The sequence below is a fragment of the Cuculus canorus genome, chromosome 20 (assembly GCF_017976375.1).
Source record: "Cuculus canorus isolate bCucCan1 chromosome 20, bCucCan1.pri, whole genome shotgun sequence".
In the NCBI taxonomy this organism is placed as follows: Eukaryota; Metazoa; Chordata; class Aves; order Cuculiformes; family Cuculidae; genus Cuculus; species Cuculus canorus.
The window spans coordinates 12504107-12519255 of NC_071420.1; the positions used below are offsets into that span (position 1 = coordinate 12504107).

At 61.3% G+C, this 15149-nt stretch overlaps 1 protein-coding gene across 6 annotated transcripts; it reads left to right on the top strand.

Moving 5' to 3' along the window:
* The first annotated feature begins 337 nt into the window (after positions 1–337).
* Positions 338–14776, top strand: SEPTIN4 (septin 4). 6 transcript variants are annotated; one of them, XM_054085157.1, is made up of 14 exons: positions 354–426; positions 4352–4440; positions 6254–6385; positions 6627–6926; positions 7159–7252; positions 7364–7450; positions 8304–8427; positions 8619–8753; positions 8842–8959; positions 9317–9418; positions 9871–9967; positions 10100–10262; positions 12583–12682; positions 12952–14776. In XM_054085157.1, the coding sequence occupies exons 2-14, from the start codon at positions 4405–4407 to the stop codon at positions 13009–13011; spliced, it is 1548 nt and encodes a 515-aa protein (XP_053941132.1). In that variant the 5' UTR covers positions 354–426; positions 4352–4404; the 3' UTR covers positions 13012–14776. The 6 variants fall into 6 exon arrangements, with proteins under 6 accessions (XP_009560402.2, XP_053941132.1, XP_053941136.1 ...); XM_054085161.1 differs by lacking the exon at positions 6254–6385 and having other exon boundaries at positions 12952–14773; XM_054085159.1 differs by lacking the exon at positions 4352–4440 and having other exon boundaries at positions 356–426; positions 12952–14774.
* Positions 14777–15149: the final 373 nt, after the last annotated feature.

The window sequence follows — 15149 nt, forward strand, 5'->3', positions numbered from 1 at the left end:
TGGTGATGCTGATGCCTGGTGGTGATGCCGGTACCGGTGTGAGTGGTGATGCTGATGCCTGGCGGTGATGCTGGTACTGGAGTGAGAGGTGATGCTGATGCCTGGTGGTGATGCTGGTGCCGGGAGCCGGTGCTGGTGCCGGTCCCTGGCGGTGATGCCAGTACTGGTGCGAGTGGTGATGCTGATGCCTGGTGGTGATTCTGGTGCCGGTGTGAGTGGTGATGCTGATGCCTGGTGGTGATGCTGGTCCCTGGCGGTGATGCCGGTGCCGGTGCCGGTGCCGGTCCCTGACGGTGATGCCGGAGCCGGTGCCGCCCCCGCCCCGCCCCGCCCCGCCCCGCCCCGCCCCCGCCGCTATTTCTGCCTCCCGCGGGCCCGGCCGTGCCGCTCGCAGGCGCCGTTCCCGGCCGGCGCCCCTCAGACATGGTAGGGCCGGGAAGGGGGGGGGCGGGGCGGGGCGGCGGCACCGGGGGCTGCAGTCGCTCCCGGGGCCTCCGTGTCCTGCGGGAAGGAGACGGCGCGGCGGGGGCGGAGCGGCGGAAGGCGGGCAGCGGTCCCGGTCGCAGCCCCGGGGAGATGTGGGGGATCCCGGTTGCCTCCCCGGGGTAGAAGGGGAGGGGGGCGCCGGTTCCGGCCCCGGGGATGCGGGGGCATCCCGGTTCCAGTCCCGGGTGGGGGGGGATATGAGGATGCCGGTCCCTCCCGCCCGTCCGCCGCCCCTCACCGTGACATCGGGGCGGGCGCTTCCCGCAAGGGCACCTGCGCGTCTTCGCGCCCCGCGGGACCCTGGCGTGGGTGGAGTTGTAGGTTTTATCGTGTAGCTGCTGCTCCCGGGGCACCGCTCGGCCGGCCGGTGCTCGGGACGCGGTGCCCTCGGTGCCGGGGTGCGGGCGCTCCGGAGCAGCTGCGCACGCCCGGTGCGGGGCTGAGCCTGGGAGCCGGCTCTGCAGTCACCTGCGAGGTTCGGAGCTGGCAGAGGGCCTCCCCGGCTCCGCAGCGGCCCGTCCTGCAGCGCTCGTCCTCCCTCATCCCTCCTCGGGGGAGGCAGGTCCCCCGGATCCCGGTCGCATCCCCGAGGGGACCCCGGGGCGCTCGCCGTGCCCGCGGTGGGGACGGGGACATGGGGCTATGTGGCACAGGGGCTGCGGCCGCTGGGATGCCTGTCCTTGGGGACCGTCGTGGCTGTCCCTCCCTGGCCGCCACCGTGTGAACAGAACCGGCACATTCCTCCGGAACAGGGAAACCAGGCAGGAGGGTGGCTGGTGAAGTGTGTCTCAACCGGCTCCAGCGAGCGCCTTCTCCAAAAGCTCAAAACCATGCCTTTGGGGATGGACAGATCCAGGCTTGGAAGCATCTGTGGGGGGCGAGGGGGGAGTGGGGGGTGATGACAGGAGTAGCTGGGAACCAGAAGGGAGGGGAGCTCCCTTGGCTGTGGACGTGGGGTGAGCCGGGGCTGGAGGTGCACGTGGATGCATCCAGAAGGACCAGCAGAGGTGGAGCCAATGCCCTCCAACACCAGTACCCCATCCCTCTGTCTCCACAGTGGTCCATGGTTCGCCCTGAGAAGCAGGATGAGCAGTGGTCCCCCTCAATCTCTGCTTCTGCTTCATAGTGGGCTGAATCTTCTCACTGATCCCCACCTGCTGAGATGCCACCTTGTTTGCAGCCTGGACAGGCCCTGCTGTCACTTTGTCACTTCCCAGCTTGCAGGAAGCCACCATGTGTGTTCACATCCCGGAGTCCCTGCACCAGCACTTGCAGGTCCTGAAAGCTGGAGGATCCCCTGCAGCTTGTGCCGGGGAATGTGTCAGGAAGGGTCTTGTACTGCATGCTTGCCCACTTGGTGCTGACACCGTGTCCGGAGCAGGGACCTGTGCCACTGCCATAGGATGCCCCACACCTGCTCCTTTTAAAGCTGTTTGTAGAACATGGATCTGTTATAGTGAGTCCAGAGGAGGCCATGGAGACAATGCGAGGGCTGGAGCGCCTCCCATACGAGGACAGGCTGAGAGAGTTGGGGTTGTTCAGTCTGGAGAAGAGAAGGCTGCGGGGACACCTTAGAGCGGCTTCCAGTGCTGAAAGAGGCTCCAGGAGAGCTGGGGAGGGGCTCTGGATCGGGGAGTGCAGGGAGAGGATGAGGGGGAACAGTTTTGAACTGCAAGAGGGGAGATTGAGATGAGAACTTAAGAAGAAATGTTTGTTGTGAAGGTGGGGAGACCCTGGCCATCCAGAGCAGTGGTGGCTGCCCCATCCCTGGAGGTGTTGAAGGCCAGACTGGATGGGGCTTTGAGCAACCTCTTCCGGTGGGAGTTGTCCCTGCCCATGGCAGGGGTTTTGAACTGGATGAGCTTTGAGGTCCCTTCTCATACAAACCATTCTATGATTCAGCTCAGTTTTCCAACTGGGATGGTGCTGGTGAGGTGTGAGGAGGCAGCTGAGGATAAGAACCAGATTGCAGCAGGCAATGGGAAAGTGGCACGCATCTGGAGCCAGCTTGGAGCAGCACAAGTGCCGGCTGTACTGGAAAGAGTCCGACTGGTCCCAGCAGAGCGGCACTTTGGTGGGGGCCACTGTACCCTTGTCCCCTGTGGAGTCCCTGCCTGTGTCTTGTCCTGCCTGAGTTTTGTATCTGGGATGCCCAGTTATTGTGCAGCAGTGCGTGCTGTGTCATGTGTCACTCATCTGGATGTCACCTTTGGGTGGACTGGAGATGCCTTGGCCAACCTGGCTAAGGACAGGAACTCACTGGAATGCTCCCTTCATTTTCCTTGCAGAACTGGTCTGGGAAAACACATCCCATGGAAAAGTGGTGCCAGGCAGAAAGGTGCTACAGGGCAGGCAGGGGTTTTCCCAGCTCAGCCTTTGCTCATTGCCCCTGTGCCCTGCACTGCCCCAGTCCCTGGGCTGTCACCGTGCGGGGAAGGAGCGATGCAGGGTGACAGGCAGGGAGGAGGCAGCATGCATGTCACCTCACTGGAGCTGCCAGGCTGATGGCAGTCCTGGTGCTGAGTGCTGGCTCACATGCAGCTGGGCGTGTAATCTGCTTATGGGGGCACCCATGCTGCCCGGGGCTCTCGGTGCCATAAATCCTTGTTCCTGACAGAATTGTGGGGTAGGGAAGTGATGTGTGTTGTAGGGAGCAATGCCTGCACCAGATGATGGGGATTTGGGGCGTGAGGGGGCACTGCTGGTGGAGTGCAGACCTTGGCCAGGCTGGTGGGTGCTGCAGCCTGGGATTGTAGTGGGGAAAGGGGCTCAAAGTCATTGGGGAGCTCCTTTAGAGAGGTGCAGCTCAGCCAAGGGTAGTGGCATTGCTCCCTGGGCCCTGAGCGGCGATGGCTGAGGAGGATGCCAGGGGCTCTGCCACCAGTGCTGAAGCTGGGAGTGGGCAGATCCAGCACTGGGTTAGGAGCGTGGTTGGGACCAGGGTTGCTGTGGACCCGCACAGAAGTATCCAAGCCCCTCCGTGTCTGGCAGGCTTGTGGTTCCTGGGACCTGTCCTGGCACCAGCCGGTGCTTGAGGGCTTTTTAGGGCTTACCTGGGGGAGACAGCCCTTCCACTGGATCTTGGCTCTGTGGCTGAGCTGCTCTGGTGCATTTTGACGTGCATTCAAGGTGAATCATGGTTTGGGCCGCCCTGCACTTTGACAGCTCAGGTGCCCTCCTGAGGCTCCTCCTGAGGCACTGTTAACCCTTTGCCTCTGCAGGGATGAGCCAGGGAAGCTGCAGCTCCTGCCAGAGATCTCTGTTGTGGGCATCTTCCTTGGTTCTCCCAGCCCAGAGCTGGGTCCTTCCTAGCAGAACACATCAGACCCAGCCAGAGAAGTGACTTTGAAGCTGTGTTGGGAATCTTTAATTGTTGGTGCAAAAGTATTGAGTTTTCAAAGAGCCTTTCATGGGAAACTGAATTTCTCCCCTTGAAGAGGCTGAGGGGCAATGCCGGGGTGGCTGGAGGATCCTTTGGGTAGTGAGTGGGAGAGGACCTAGCGTGCGCTGGGACAGAGCAGGCCTTTGTCCTGGGATAGAAGGGTTTGCCAGGGCTGAATGTCCTCCTGGGCTGGAGCCGAGCTGTGCGCTTAGTCCAAGGTGGGGGTGGCCGTGGTGGTGATGGTGATGAAGCTCGCTGGGACCTGCCTTGCCACCTTCTTGGCCAACAGCATTTTGGCATCTTGCTGAGTGGACAGGAGCTGGTTTTGGCTCTGCTCAGGGCTCCCTGTTCCGCTCTGTGCCGCCCTCACTGTTCCTGCCCCCTTCACCGGCAGGAGCTGTGCCTGGGTGCTGTGGGTGCTGGACCACAGGGCCTGCCCAGGGTGGAGTTTATGCTAATGCCACTCCCCATCCCTTCACGCAGCTGGTGCCGCTCACTCGCATCCTTTTCCAGCCACGGGCGACACTGGTTCTGCCATGGCATCCTGCCCCGAGCTGCAGCCTGGGCAAGAGGTATGGATGCTGCATCCTTCCCCGATGGGCCAGAGAGGGGCAGATGGGGATGAGGGGGGGGTCCCGGAGGCCCCAGTGCTGTAGGGAGATGCCAAAGCCAACACTCCATCCCTGGGACAGCCTTGCTGGGGCTGTGCTTGCCACAGGAACCCTTGAGGTTGTGGTGGAAAACCCACCCGTGCCACAGCATTGCTGAGGCCATCGATGTCCCTGAGGATGGAGTGGCAGCAGAGACAGGAGACATGGAGGTTCTGGCATCATCTCCCAGCCCTGTGTGGCCCCCGGATGGGCTGTGCCACGGTGGGGGCTGGTGCTGAGCCCCCCCAGGTTGAGGTCGGTGAGGAAGAGGAGTTTGCAGTCACACGGACTTGCTGAGTGCTACTGAGCTGCTGGAGAAGGGGTGTGGGGGCCCCACAGACCCCACCATGGGGGCACCTGCTGCCCCCCAAGCTGGGCTCCGTGGCCCCCATGCCGGTGGCACTGGGGGCCCTGGGCAGCGGGGAGCAGGCGTGTAAGCGCACAGCCCCAACAGCGCTGTGACCTTGTTTCCAGCCCACTAATTCTGTGTATCTCATCTTGCCTCCGGCACAGCTGCCCTCCCTGCCGATGGAGCAGGGACATGGGATGGGGAGGACACGTGTCCCGATGGAGAGCTCTGACCTCTAGGCCCTGATCCAGGGGGAGGCATTGCCCCCCTCCAGGTGTGACCTGCAGGATCGAGGGCTCCCCTGCACCCTGGGTGCCCCCCACTTGAGGTTCTTCCTGCCCATGGCAGTTGCTGTTTTGAGGCACTGGGGACCCTAGTGCCTCGCGCAGGTGGGAGTTGCTGCCTGATGTCCTTGAGAATGCGTCTCCTCCCACCAGTGCTTGTAAACAGAATGTGGACCTGTCCCTGTCCCCACATCCCAGCCCCGGTTGGGGGCCACTCTGCACCCGCAGAGCCAGAGCAGAGCTAGGGTGGGGGGCTGCTGGGGTCCTGGTGTGGACGAGGATGCTGCCAGAGCGTTGCCACGGGGGTTGTAGCCCTTTTGCCTGGCAGATTCTGTGGCCCTGACCCTCTGCATGTGGGAGTCGGTCCTTTGCCCTGGCTGGAGACTGAGATGAGATCTTGGGGAGAAATGTTTTGCTGTGAGGGTGGGGAGGCCCTGGCCCAGGTTGCCCAGAGCAGTGGTGGCTGCCCCATCCCTGGAGGGGTTCAAGGACAGGTTGGATGGGGCTTGAAGCTTGAGTTGTTCAGTCTGGAGAAGAGAAGGCTGTGGGGAGACCTTAGAGCAGCTTCCAGTGCTGAAAGGGGCTCCAGGAAGGGTGGGGAGGGACTTTTTAGAAGGGCCTGGAGTGATAGGTTGAGGGGGAACAGCTTTAAATTAGAAGGGGGAAGATTTAGATTAGATATTAGGAAGAAATTCTTCATGATGAAGGTAATGAGGCCCTGGCCCAGGTTGCCCAGAGCAGTGGTGGCTGACCCATCCCTGGAGGTGTTCCAGGCCAGGTTGGATGGGGCTTTGAGGCCCTGATCCAGTGGGAGGTGTCCCTGCCCATTGCAGGGGCGTTGGAACTGGATGGGCTTTAAGGTCCCTTCCAGCCCAAACCATCCTATGGTTCTGTGATTCCCTGCAACTGCAGGAATGGAGCCCCTCGTGCCACTGATTGTGCTGAGACCTGGCAAGTGGTCAGGCACGGGGGCACAGGGAGATCTCTCCCCCCATCTGCCTCCTCCCTGGGTCCTGCCCCACTGCCAACTCCTCCAACACTGCTGTTCAACTCCTCTTGATGTCTCTCCTCCCTCCATGATGTCCCCTCCCCATCCTCCCAGCAGGCCATGGGATGTGTGGCGGTCCTGGCTACCCCAGAAGACCCCAAGGAGCAATGGGTTGTCCAGGGGGATGGTCCCCATCCCTGTGCCCTGGAGTGCCAGGAGCTGGCTGCTGTCCCCACACTGCAAGCTGTAAGCGCCCAGGGTGCACGGGACCATAGCCATCCCTTCTGCCATCCCCATGGTGTCCCCATGGTGTCCCTAGGGTGGTGGCTGGTCCCCTGCAGTGGCTGTGTAACCCATCTCCTGTCCCTGCTCTTTTTGGGATGCATGTCTGGCTGCTGTGGCATGGGAGCTCGTGATGCCAAGTTGGGTGATGCCACCTTGGGCTGGCACTACCACAGTTGCTGTCACCTCCTCCCTTGGTCCCCAGATAAAGCATTTCCTGAAGCAGGACTCGGAGGAGGCTGAGCTCACCCAGCTCTTGCAGGATTGCCCAACCACTGACAGCCCCAGGAAGGTGGAAACCCCAGAGAGCCGGCAGGAGCCTGTCCACTCACTCTGCAGCGTGGGCAGGGTCCCCCCTGATGAACCTGACGATGAGAGGGACTCCAGGACCTTCTCCCGGTCTCGGCCCTTGGATTTTCAGCAGCACATCGCCGCCCCCCTGCCCCCGAGCCCCAGTCGCCCGCGGAGCCCCTGGGGGCAGCTGGACCCCTATGACTCCTCAGAGGTACAGGATGCATCCACAGGGGTCTGGGATGGACATAGGGCAGGAGCTGCAGGAACCACGGTGGAGGATGTTCCCAGCCTCTGAACCCAAAGGGTTTGGGTAGGCATGGCCACATCCTGTGGTGCTCCAACCCTGGGGAACCCATCTAAGGGAGGGGGGGAAAGGGGTGACCTGCCAGGATAGAGGGGGTGGGATGGTGGCATTCCCTGTCCCACATACCCTTTGATAACAGGATGACAAAGAGTACGTGGGCTTCGCCACGCTGCCCAACCAGGTCCATCGGAAGTCAGTGAAGAAGGGCTTCGACTTCACCCTCATGGTGGCAGGTATGGGGCAGGGGCGAGCCTGGCACACACTGACCCTACTCTGGATCCAAAAGCCGTGGAGTAGGGGCAGGGCACCAGCTGCTTCCGGTGACACGGGTCTCCCTGTCCCAGGTGAATCGGGGCTGGGCAAATCCACCTTGGTCAACAGCCTCTTCCTGACTGACATGTACAGAGACCGCAAGCTGCTGAACGCTGAAGGTGAGGGGGGCACAGCCACAGTGCTGGGGTGTTCCTGGTGTCTTGGGGAGGGACAGAGCCCTATGCCACTCCTGGGGGGCTGCAGACCCACTCCCTGCCCCCTAGGCTCCTCCAGCTCTCTGAGGCTGTGGGCACGTTGCCAGCTGCCTGCCGGTACTGGGGGCCACTCCAAGGCAGCAGGCCCCCCCCCTGTCTGGCACGGGGACCCCCCTGCCACCGTGGGGGCTTTGTCCCTGCTTGGAAAATAAGTCCCAGCTTGTTGGGGATCGGCTAGAGCAGCAACAAACCCGGGAGGCTGGAGCCACTCAGGCCCCAGGGCACAGTGCCAGGTCATCTGTGGCCAGTTTTTTAATTCAAATTGCCTGAACTTGCCCAAATCCCCAGGGTTTCGAGGCCAGTTGATTTGTTTTGAGGCGTTTTGTTTGATTTGTTTCCGTTGCCCAGAGCAAAAGCCAAACCGCGCGTGGCAACGTGCACACGATACAAAGGCATCGTGTCCTGGGGGGATGAAGGGGTTGGGGACAAAAGGGGCACACGCGGTCCCTGAGCTGTGGGGTCATACATGGAGTACAGGGAGCTGCAAATGCTCCTGCGGTGATGCCTGGTCTCAGCAAACCCCTGTGCTGCTGGACCCAGGCTGCCACGGGGTGCTGGTGGCATGTGCCACCAAGGGGTGGCTGCACATTCATGCTGAGATGTGAGAGGCTGCGGTGTGGAGTGTCTCATCTTGATGATGTACCACGGCTCCTCCAGCATCCTGGGGAGAGGGTGACACTTGGGGCTGCCAATATCTCTCTGTCACCCCTTGCCTGGGGTGTCCCCTGCCTTGTCTCTGTGCCTCCTGCCACTGCAGAGCGCATCACGCAGACAGTGGAGATCACCAAGCACGTGGTGGATATTGAGGAGAAGGGTGTCAAGCTGCGCCTGACCATCGTAGACACGCCAGGCTTTGGTGATGCTGTCAACAACACCGAGTGGTGCGTCCTGTTGGGGGGTGGGGTCTCCCCAGGGCTTGGAAGTGCCAGCAGGGGTGCTGGTGACTCCAAGGGTGGAGTGCCTGCTGCTCCTCAGCCTGTGATGCTGAACCATAGGAGCTCTTGGACTGGGGATGCAAGAAAAGCCCAGGGGTCCCGCGGGGGACACCGATGGCCACCTCCTGTCTCCACAGCTGGAAGCCAGTGGCAGACTACATTGACCAGCAGTTCGAGCAGTATTTCCGTGATGAAAGTGGCCTCAACCGGAAAAACATCCAGGACAACCGAGTCCACTGCTGCATCTACTTCATCTCACCCTTCGGCCATGGGTACAGGCAGGCTCTGCCTGTGCTGTCAGGAGCAAGGGGGGCTGGGAAGGGGCTTGGTGGGACGGTGCTCATCGGGCTCCCTCCACAGACTCCGGCCCCTGGACGTGGAGTTCATGAGAGCCCTGCACCAGCGGGTGAACATCGTACCTGTGCTAGCCAAGGCTGACACCCTGACACCCGCTGAGGTGGAGCGCATGAAGAACAAGGTAAAGGGAGGTTTACCCAGCCTGGAGCCATCCCAGTGGGTGTGAGTGCCCAGGGGATCGGGTCCCTGTTTGTCTGGGAGCTCTCTCCGGGGTCCTGTCTGTAATTTGCTGTGGGTCATCCTTCATGCAAAGGACATGTAAAGGATCGTGTTGCCCACGTGGCCATCAAGGACGTGTCTCCCTGGTGCTCAGCAAGAGTCTGGAAGGGTGCAGGGGGCTATCTGTGACATCTAGTCTGGGCTTTCCTGCCAGGGACAGGGTTTGTGGGTCCTTGGGGGAACACTGGGACTGTATGTCTTTTCCCACCCCATCTCCAAGGGCCAGAGCCCTACTCTCAGCAGGGCTATTTGCCTCCAGATCCGTGAGGAGATCGACCAGTATGGCATCCGCATCTACCAGTTCCCTGAGTGTGATTCTGATGAGGATGAGGAGTTCAAGCTGCAGGACCAGGCACTGAAGGTGGGTCATAGAATCATAGAATGGGTTGGGTTGGAAGGTACCTCTCAAGATCATCAAGCACAACCCCCATGCAAAGGGTTTGGCTCCTTCAGCTTGACCACTGGGGTGACAGAGCCCCATGGCCAGGAGGACATATCTTGCTGGGATATCCGTGGGACAATCTGGGGCCACATAAGCCCTCTGGCAGCCCCAGCATGGTGGGGTCAGTCACTACTATCACACTACCTGGGTGTGTCACCAAGACCTCACAGGTGCCCCCTTGATGGAATGGGGCTAGGCTGGAGAAACCCATGCCATCGCCGCTGCCATCCTGCCTGGGGCTCTCCAAAGCCAAAGCTTCCAGGTATCCTGGTAAATGGGTGCTGGATATGGCTGAGGAGGAGATGTACATGAGGGACGTGGGCCACAGTGGTCAGGACCGAGCCCTGCTAACCCCTGCTGTCGTCTGGCAGGAGAGCATCCCCTTTGCTGTCATCGGCAGCAACACGATCGTGGAAGCCAAAGGCCGGCGCATCCGCGGGCGCCTCTACCCCTGGGGCATTGTGGAAGGTAATGCTGGGCTGTGTCACTGGCGTCCTACCAGCCTGGAGGATGGGGACATCGCGTGCCTCATCTCCACATTGCTCAGCCTGGGGGATGCGGAGGGCTGTGGTGGCCCCCTGACCCCAGGCTCCCCTGCAGTAGAGAACCCATCCCACTGTGACTTCGTGAAGCTGCGGACGATGCTGGTGAGGACCCACATGCAGGACCTCAAGGACGTGACCCGGGAAACCCACTATGAGAACTACCGCACACAATGCATCCAGAGCATGACCCGCATGGTGGTGAAAGAGAGGAACCGCAAGTATGGGGCTGGGAGTGGGGTGACAGCCTTAGGGTGCGGTGGGGGAGCATTTTCTTTCTTTAGGGCGACTCCAGCACTTTGTGAGCGGTGAGCTCAGGGGATTGGGGTTGTGTGAGTGTCTGTGCCAGGCATTGTGGTGGGCTGGGCAAGGAAGCCTTGGCAGTGCAGTGGGGGGCCCTTCCCATGCCATTGGGTGGGGACTAGTGTTGGGGTGATGTTCTGACAGTCAGGGGAACCCCACATCCTCCCAAGGACTTAGGGGGATGCTCTAGCAGAGAGGGGGGACCTTTTGTCCCCCTGGCCCCTGGCTGGAGGGACTGTTCCAAAAGCAAGGGGGTCCCTGTGTCCCCTGGGCTGCATCTGTCACAGGGGGTGCTCCAGCAGGGAGGGGTCCCTTTGTCCCCTGGGCTGGGTCTGTTGGGGATACTCTGTCAGGGAGGGGTCCCTGTGTCCCCTGGGCTGGGTCCCAGTGTGTTGCCTGGGCTGGGTCTGTCAGGGGGGGCTCTGTCAGGGAGGAGTCCCTGCATCCCTGCAGGCTCTGGGGCCAAGCAAGCTACTGGTGCAGGGGCTCTGCTGCTGGTAGCAGCCAGATTCCCTGCCCTTCCATCACCTTTACTCATCCCAAGATGCTGTGGGGGACCCAAATCGGGGTCCCTGGTGGGACCCTCCAGCTGTAGGGCTGGCGTGGCGTGGGAGCGAGCCAAGGCACTGTGGGTCATGGGGAGCTGAAGAAGCGGTGCCTGGGGGCTGGTGGCCACGAGAGGTGCCTCTAAGCTGGTCTCTCCATACTTGTGGCCGGAGAAGGCAACATCCTTCTACGCTGAGGTTGTGCTGTGCCGACTGCTGTGCCGACTGAGCCAGGACATGGCCGGGGTGTGCTGGGCTCCCACTGCCCTTCTCCCCGGCCTGGCCTCAAGATAAAGTTCTTGCTGGTACCCAATGCTTTCTTGGTCCTTCTGTGCCCACACAAAGGCCAGGCAGCCAGTCTCATGGAGAGCAAACCCTGTGGCCACCTGCCTGTTGTCCACACAAGGTGCCCTTGGGGTGCTGGCACAAGCGGTGGTGCCGGGAGTATGCTGTGCACCAGCAGCATCACCCTGGCTCACCCAGACAAGGTGGGAGTGGGGGGGGGGGTGTCACTGTTTGGTGGCACCAGGCTGTTCCCAGCCAAATGCTGCCCAAGGGAAGGGCTGCAGGGCAGGCACCCCCATCCTGCTGCCCTCCCTGGGGGGATGGGGTGTGGGAGCATGATTTTGAGGCACAGGAGGCAGCAATATGCAAGCCCTGTGGCCTTTGCTGGGCAGGCAGCTTTGCCTAGGCTGGTGACACTGCTTGGCCTGTTGCCGATGCCTGGCTCAAGCCTTGCTTGCTGCCAGGGTTGGAAGGAGCTCAATGCGCTCCCCACTGGGTCCCCCCATGGCAAGTAGTCTTGACAATGGGCAATGACTTCCAAAGCAGCTCAAGATGTGGACAAACTCCATCCCTTGCTGTGGCACACTGGTATGCCCTCCAGGACCCTGCAGGGCAGGAGTGGCCCAGCCTGCCTGTGTGACATCCGCTGTGTCCATCACCCCTTGGCCTTCAGTGGGGCTGTGCCAGCAGTGGCACGTGGCAACATGCGTGACCTCTGCCAGCCGCAGTGAGTGTGTCCCAGACACGTGGCCTCCCTGGCCAGGAGACCTGGTCCCTCCCCATTGCTGTTGGCATGGGAGAAGCTGGCTGTGGTCCCACACAATGGGGTGGCCCTGGGGGGGACACCCATGGGTCCCTCTGGCATGGATGGGCTTTGGACAGGAGCTGCTCCTCAGGAAAAAGGGGTGCAGAGCATTCCCCGGGGCTGGCTGAACAGCAGGGTGCTCAGGAAGCCTGTCCTGCAGGGGGGCTGTGGGTGGGGGAGAGAGAAACATGCCGAGTTTAAGATATTTTAGAGCAGCAGAGAAAATACTGGTGAGGAGAGCCCAACCCCAGGTCAAAGCACCCAGCAGGATGCTTCCCAAAGTGGGAGTGCATAGAGAGAGCCATGCAGGGCTTTGTGCCCTGGAGGGGTCCCTGCATCCCTTGCTATGATGGTGCATCTGCTTGGATCTCCCAAACTATTGTGTGGCAGGTTGGGATGGGGTGGCTGAGGACTTCGGGGGGTGCCTGGAGCCACTTCTAACCCCCTTCTTGCAGAAAGGCCCAGGATGATGCTGGCAGGAGGGCTCAGGGTCTGTACAGATGGGTACTGGGTACCTGCAGGGTTTGGGGTGCCCAGGGGAGCGACCCCTGTGGAGGGCGGTAGGGCTGTGGCAGCATCCTCACCTCCTCTCTCTGCCTGCAGCAAGCTGACACGGGAGAGCGGGACGGATTTCCCCATCCCTGTCATCCCCTCGGTGTCAGATGCGGAAACGGAGAAGCTCATCCGGGAGAAGGATGAGGAGGTGAGTGCGGGGAGAACTGAGCCCCACCATGTACCCTCCCAACCCTGGCAATGATGTAGCCCTCAGGGGCCACCCTTCTTGCAGTGTCCCAGTGGCGGCTTCTCCTCTAGCCAGGGTGGGGAGGTGTTGGAGGGGCAGCAGAGCTTCCCCCCCCACCCCCCAGCTGCTTGGGATGCTTGACCCCAGTACACCTGCAAGGGAGCTGGTGTGACTGGGGGGGGTCGAGGCCCCCTGCTGCCCTCCATGGTCCCTGCTCTACTCCTTTCTAGCTGCGACGAATGCAGGAAATGCTCCAGAAGATCCAGAAGCAGATGAAGGACTCGCACTAGCCCCCTCCTCCTCCTCGCTGCTCCCCGGCCCTAGACCAGAACTGTTTACACCATATTCCATCCTGCGCCAGCCTCGCCGTCAGACTCTGTTACCAACACCACACCTGCACCTTAAGCTGCTGCGGTTCCGCCTTATCCGATCGGCCAATACCCAGGGAGAGCAAGGGACCAGGGCACCCAGCCTCAGCACCCAGGTTGCTGCCCTGCCACCCTCCAGGCTGGGGACAGCTTTGTCCCCTGAGCTTTGACTTTCCCTGTGCCCCTTGCAGCTCGGGGAGGGACCCCAGCCCGCCTGCTCCCCACAGTGTGGCTCTTGTCCCTGCACCCCCTCAAGCCACCTTTGTGCTCAGCTTGGCCCTGGCTTAAGGGAAGAGGAAAAGGAGGGCTGGACTCCCCGCTGAGGGGGACAGATCTGCTCCCCTCTGGTCTTGGCTGGCACAGAGGGACAGCGGCTCCTGGTGACTGCAGGGGGTGGAGGGGCAGCCATCAGCCTGGCTGTGATGGCAGCTGGAGCTCAGCCCCTTCTTGGCTGCCTCCGTGCCAGCCCTGCTCTGAGGAGGGTCTGAACTCCATGGTGTCCAGCTCTGCCCTCAGCAGGGACCCTGTCCCCACTGAGTGTGTCCACTTGGAAGTCTCTTGGGTCCCGGGGCGGTTGGAGCACTGGGGAACAACAGTGTCCAAAGCAAGTCCCCTGAACCCCAAATCAGAGGCTAGGTCACCAGCCTGGTCACCCCTTGATGCTGGCCCTGTAAAGCAACACTGACTGTCCCCGGACCACCAGTGTTTTCTGACGTGCAGCATCAGCATCAGCCTTCACTGCTGTTTTGGCCCTTGGTGCCACTTGTTTGTCTATGGTGTCCCTGTATGTCCCCAAGATTCCCATGTTGCTTCCTGGAAGAGCATCCCTGTGTGTCCCTCACGGATGTCCCCACCCATGTTGCTTCCCAGCAAAGCACCGTTGTGTGTCCCCATCCTGCTCTGTGAGGTCCCCATCGGTGTTGCTGCCCTGCAGAGCACTACAGCCTGTCCCCCCGCAGAGTGTCCCCACCTGTGTTACTATGCTGTGCCCCCCCTCCCCCTTCCTCAGAGGACTGCTGCTTTCCCACAGAGCATTATGTCACGTCCCGGTGTCTCTCTAGGATGTCCCTATCCATGTTGCTTCCTGGCAAAAGCACCACTGCATGTCCCTGAGGCAAGTCCTGCCCTGCCCCTCCCGGCCAGTGGCCACAGGGCACCCTGGGGAGATGGACCCTGCCAGCTCCCTGCTCCCCTCGGGCACGGAGAAAGATGCAGCTGCAGGGTGGAGGCAGAACTGAGAGCACTGGGATCAGCAGGAGCTTGTTGGCAGGGCGATGTGTTCCCTCCCCAGTGGGGCTGTCTGAGCCACTGGTGGCTTCATCCCTGGAAGAGGGGTTTGCATCCAGGCAACTCGGCTGGTGAGGGCTCCATGTGGCTCAGAGGAGGGTGGGCAGCGTTGGTGTGGGGCAGGGTCTGGCCTGGGCCACCCGAAGGGTCCTTTGACCCCTGTGGGCAGGGTGCGTTAGAGCTTTCCTTTTTTAAATCTTGCTATTTTCTTACAGAGGTACCTCCCTTCGCATGGCGGTCGTAGAGGCATTTATTAACGGATAAGTAGAGTATAGGTTTATAATTCTTATAGAGCTCGTGGAAATATTTTTATCCCTCCACAACCATTCTCAATAAATATGGCTGACCCAGCTTGTTCGCAACCCCGCGTAGCTTCCTCGTGGGTGTGGGCACTCCAGCCTCTTGCTCTTGCCTCCTATTTCACTGGCAAAGGCTCCAAATGGATGTTCGGGGGGTTGTGCTGCACCCACAGGGGCACCCACCTCTGTGTGGGGCTGGAGAGTTCCATGGGACCCAGCTCTGGGGATGGAGGGGACATGAGGATGAGTTTCCCCTGCCAGCTCCTGGCTTGTCCACCTCTCGTGCTGCCTTGGCCCCGAGTGCTGCTGAGTTTGGGGCTGTGATGGGAACTGGGGCTAGAGCCGGGAACTTGAGCCAGGGGATGGAATTGCCCTCCACATGCTGTCCCTGGGCATCCTCACAACCCCGCAGTGGGGTGAGCCCTGCTGGGAGGCGCCACGGGCACCTGGCAGGCACCAGGCACTTGTGTGCTC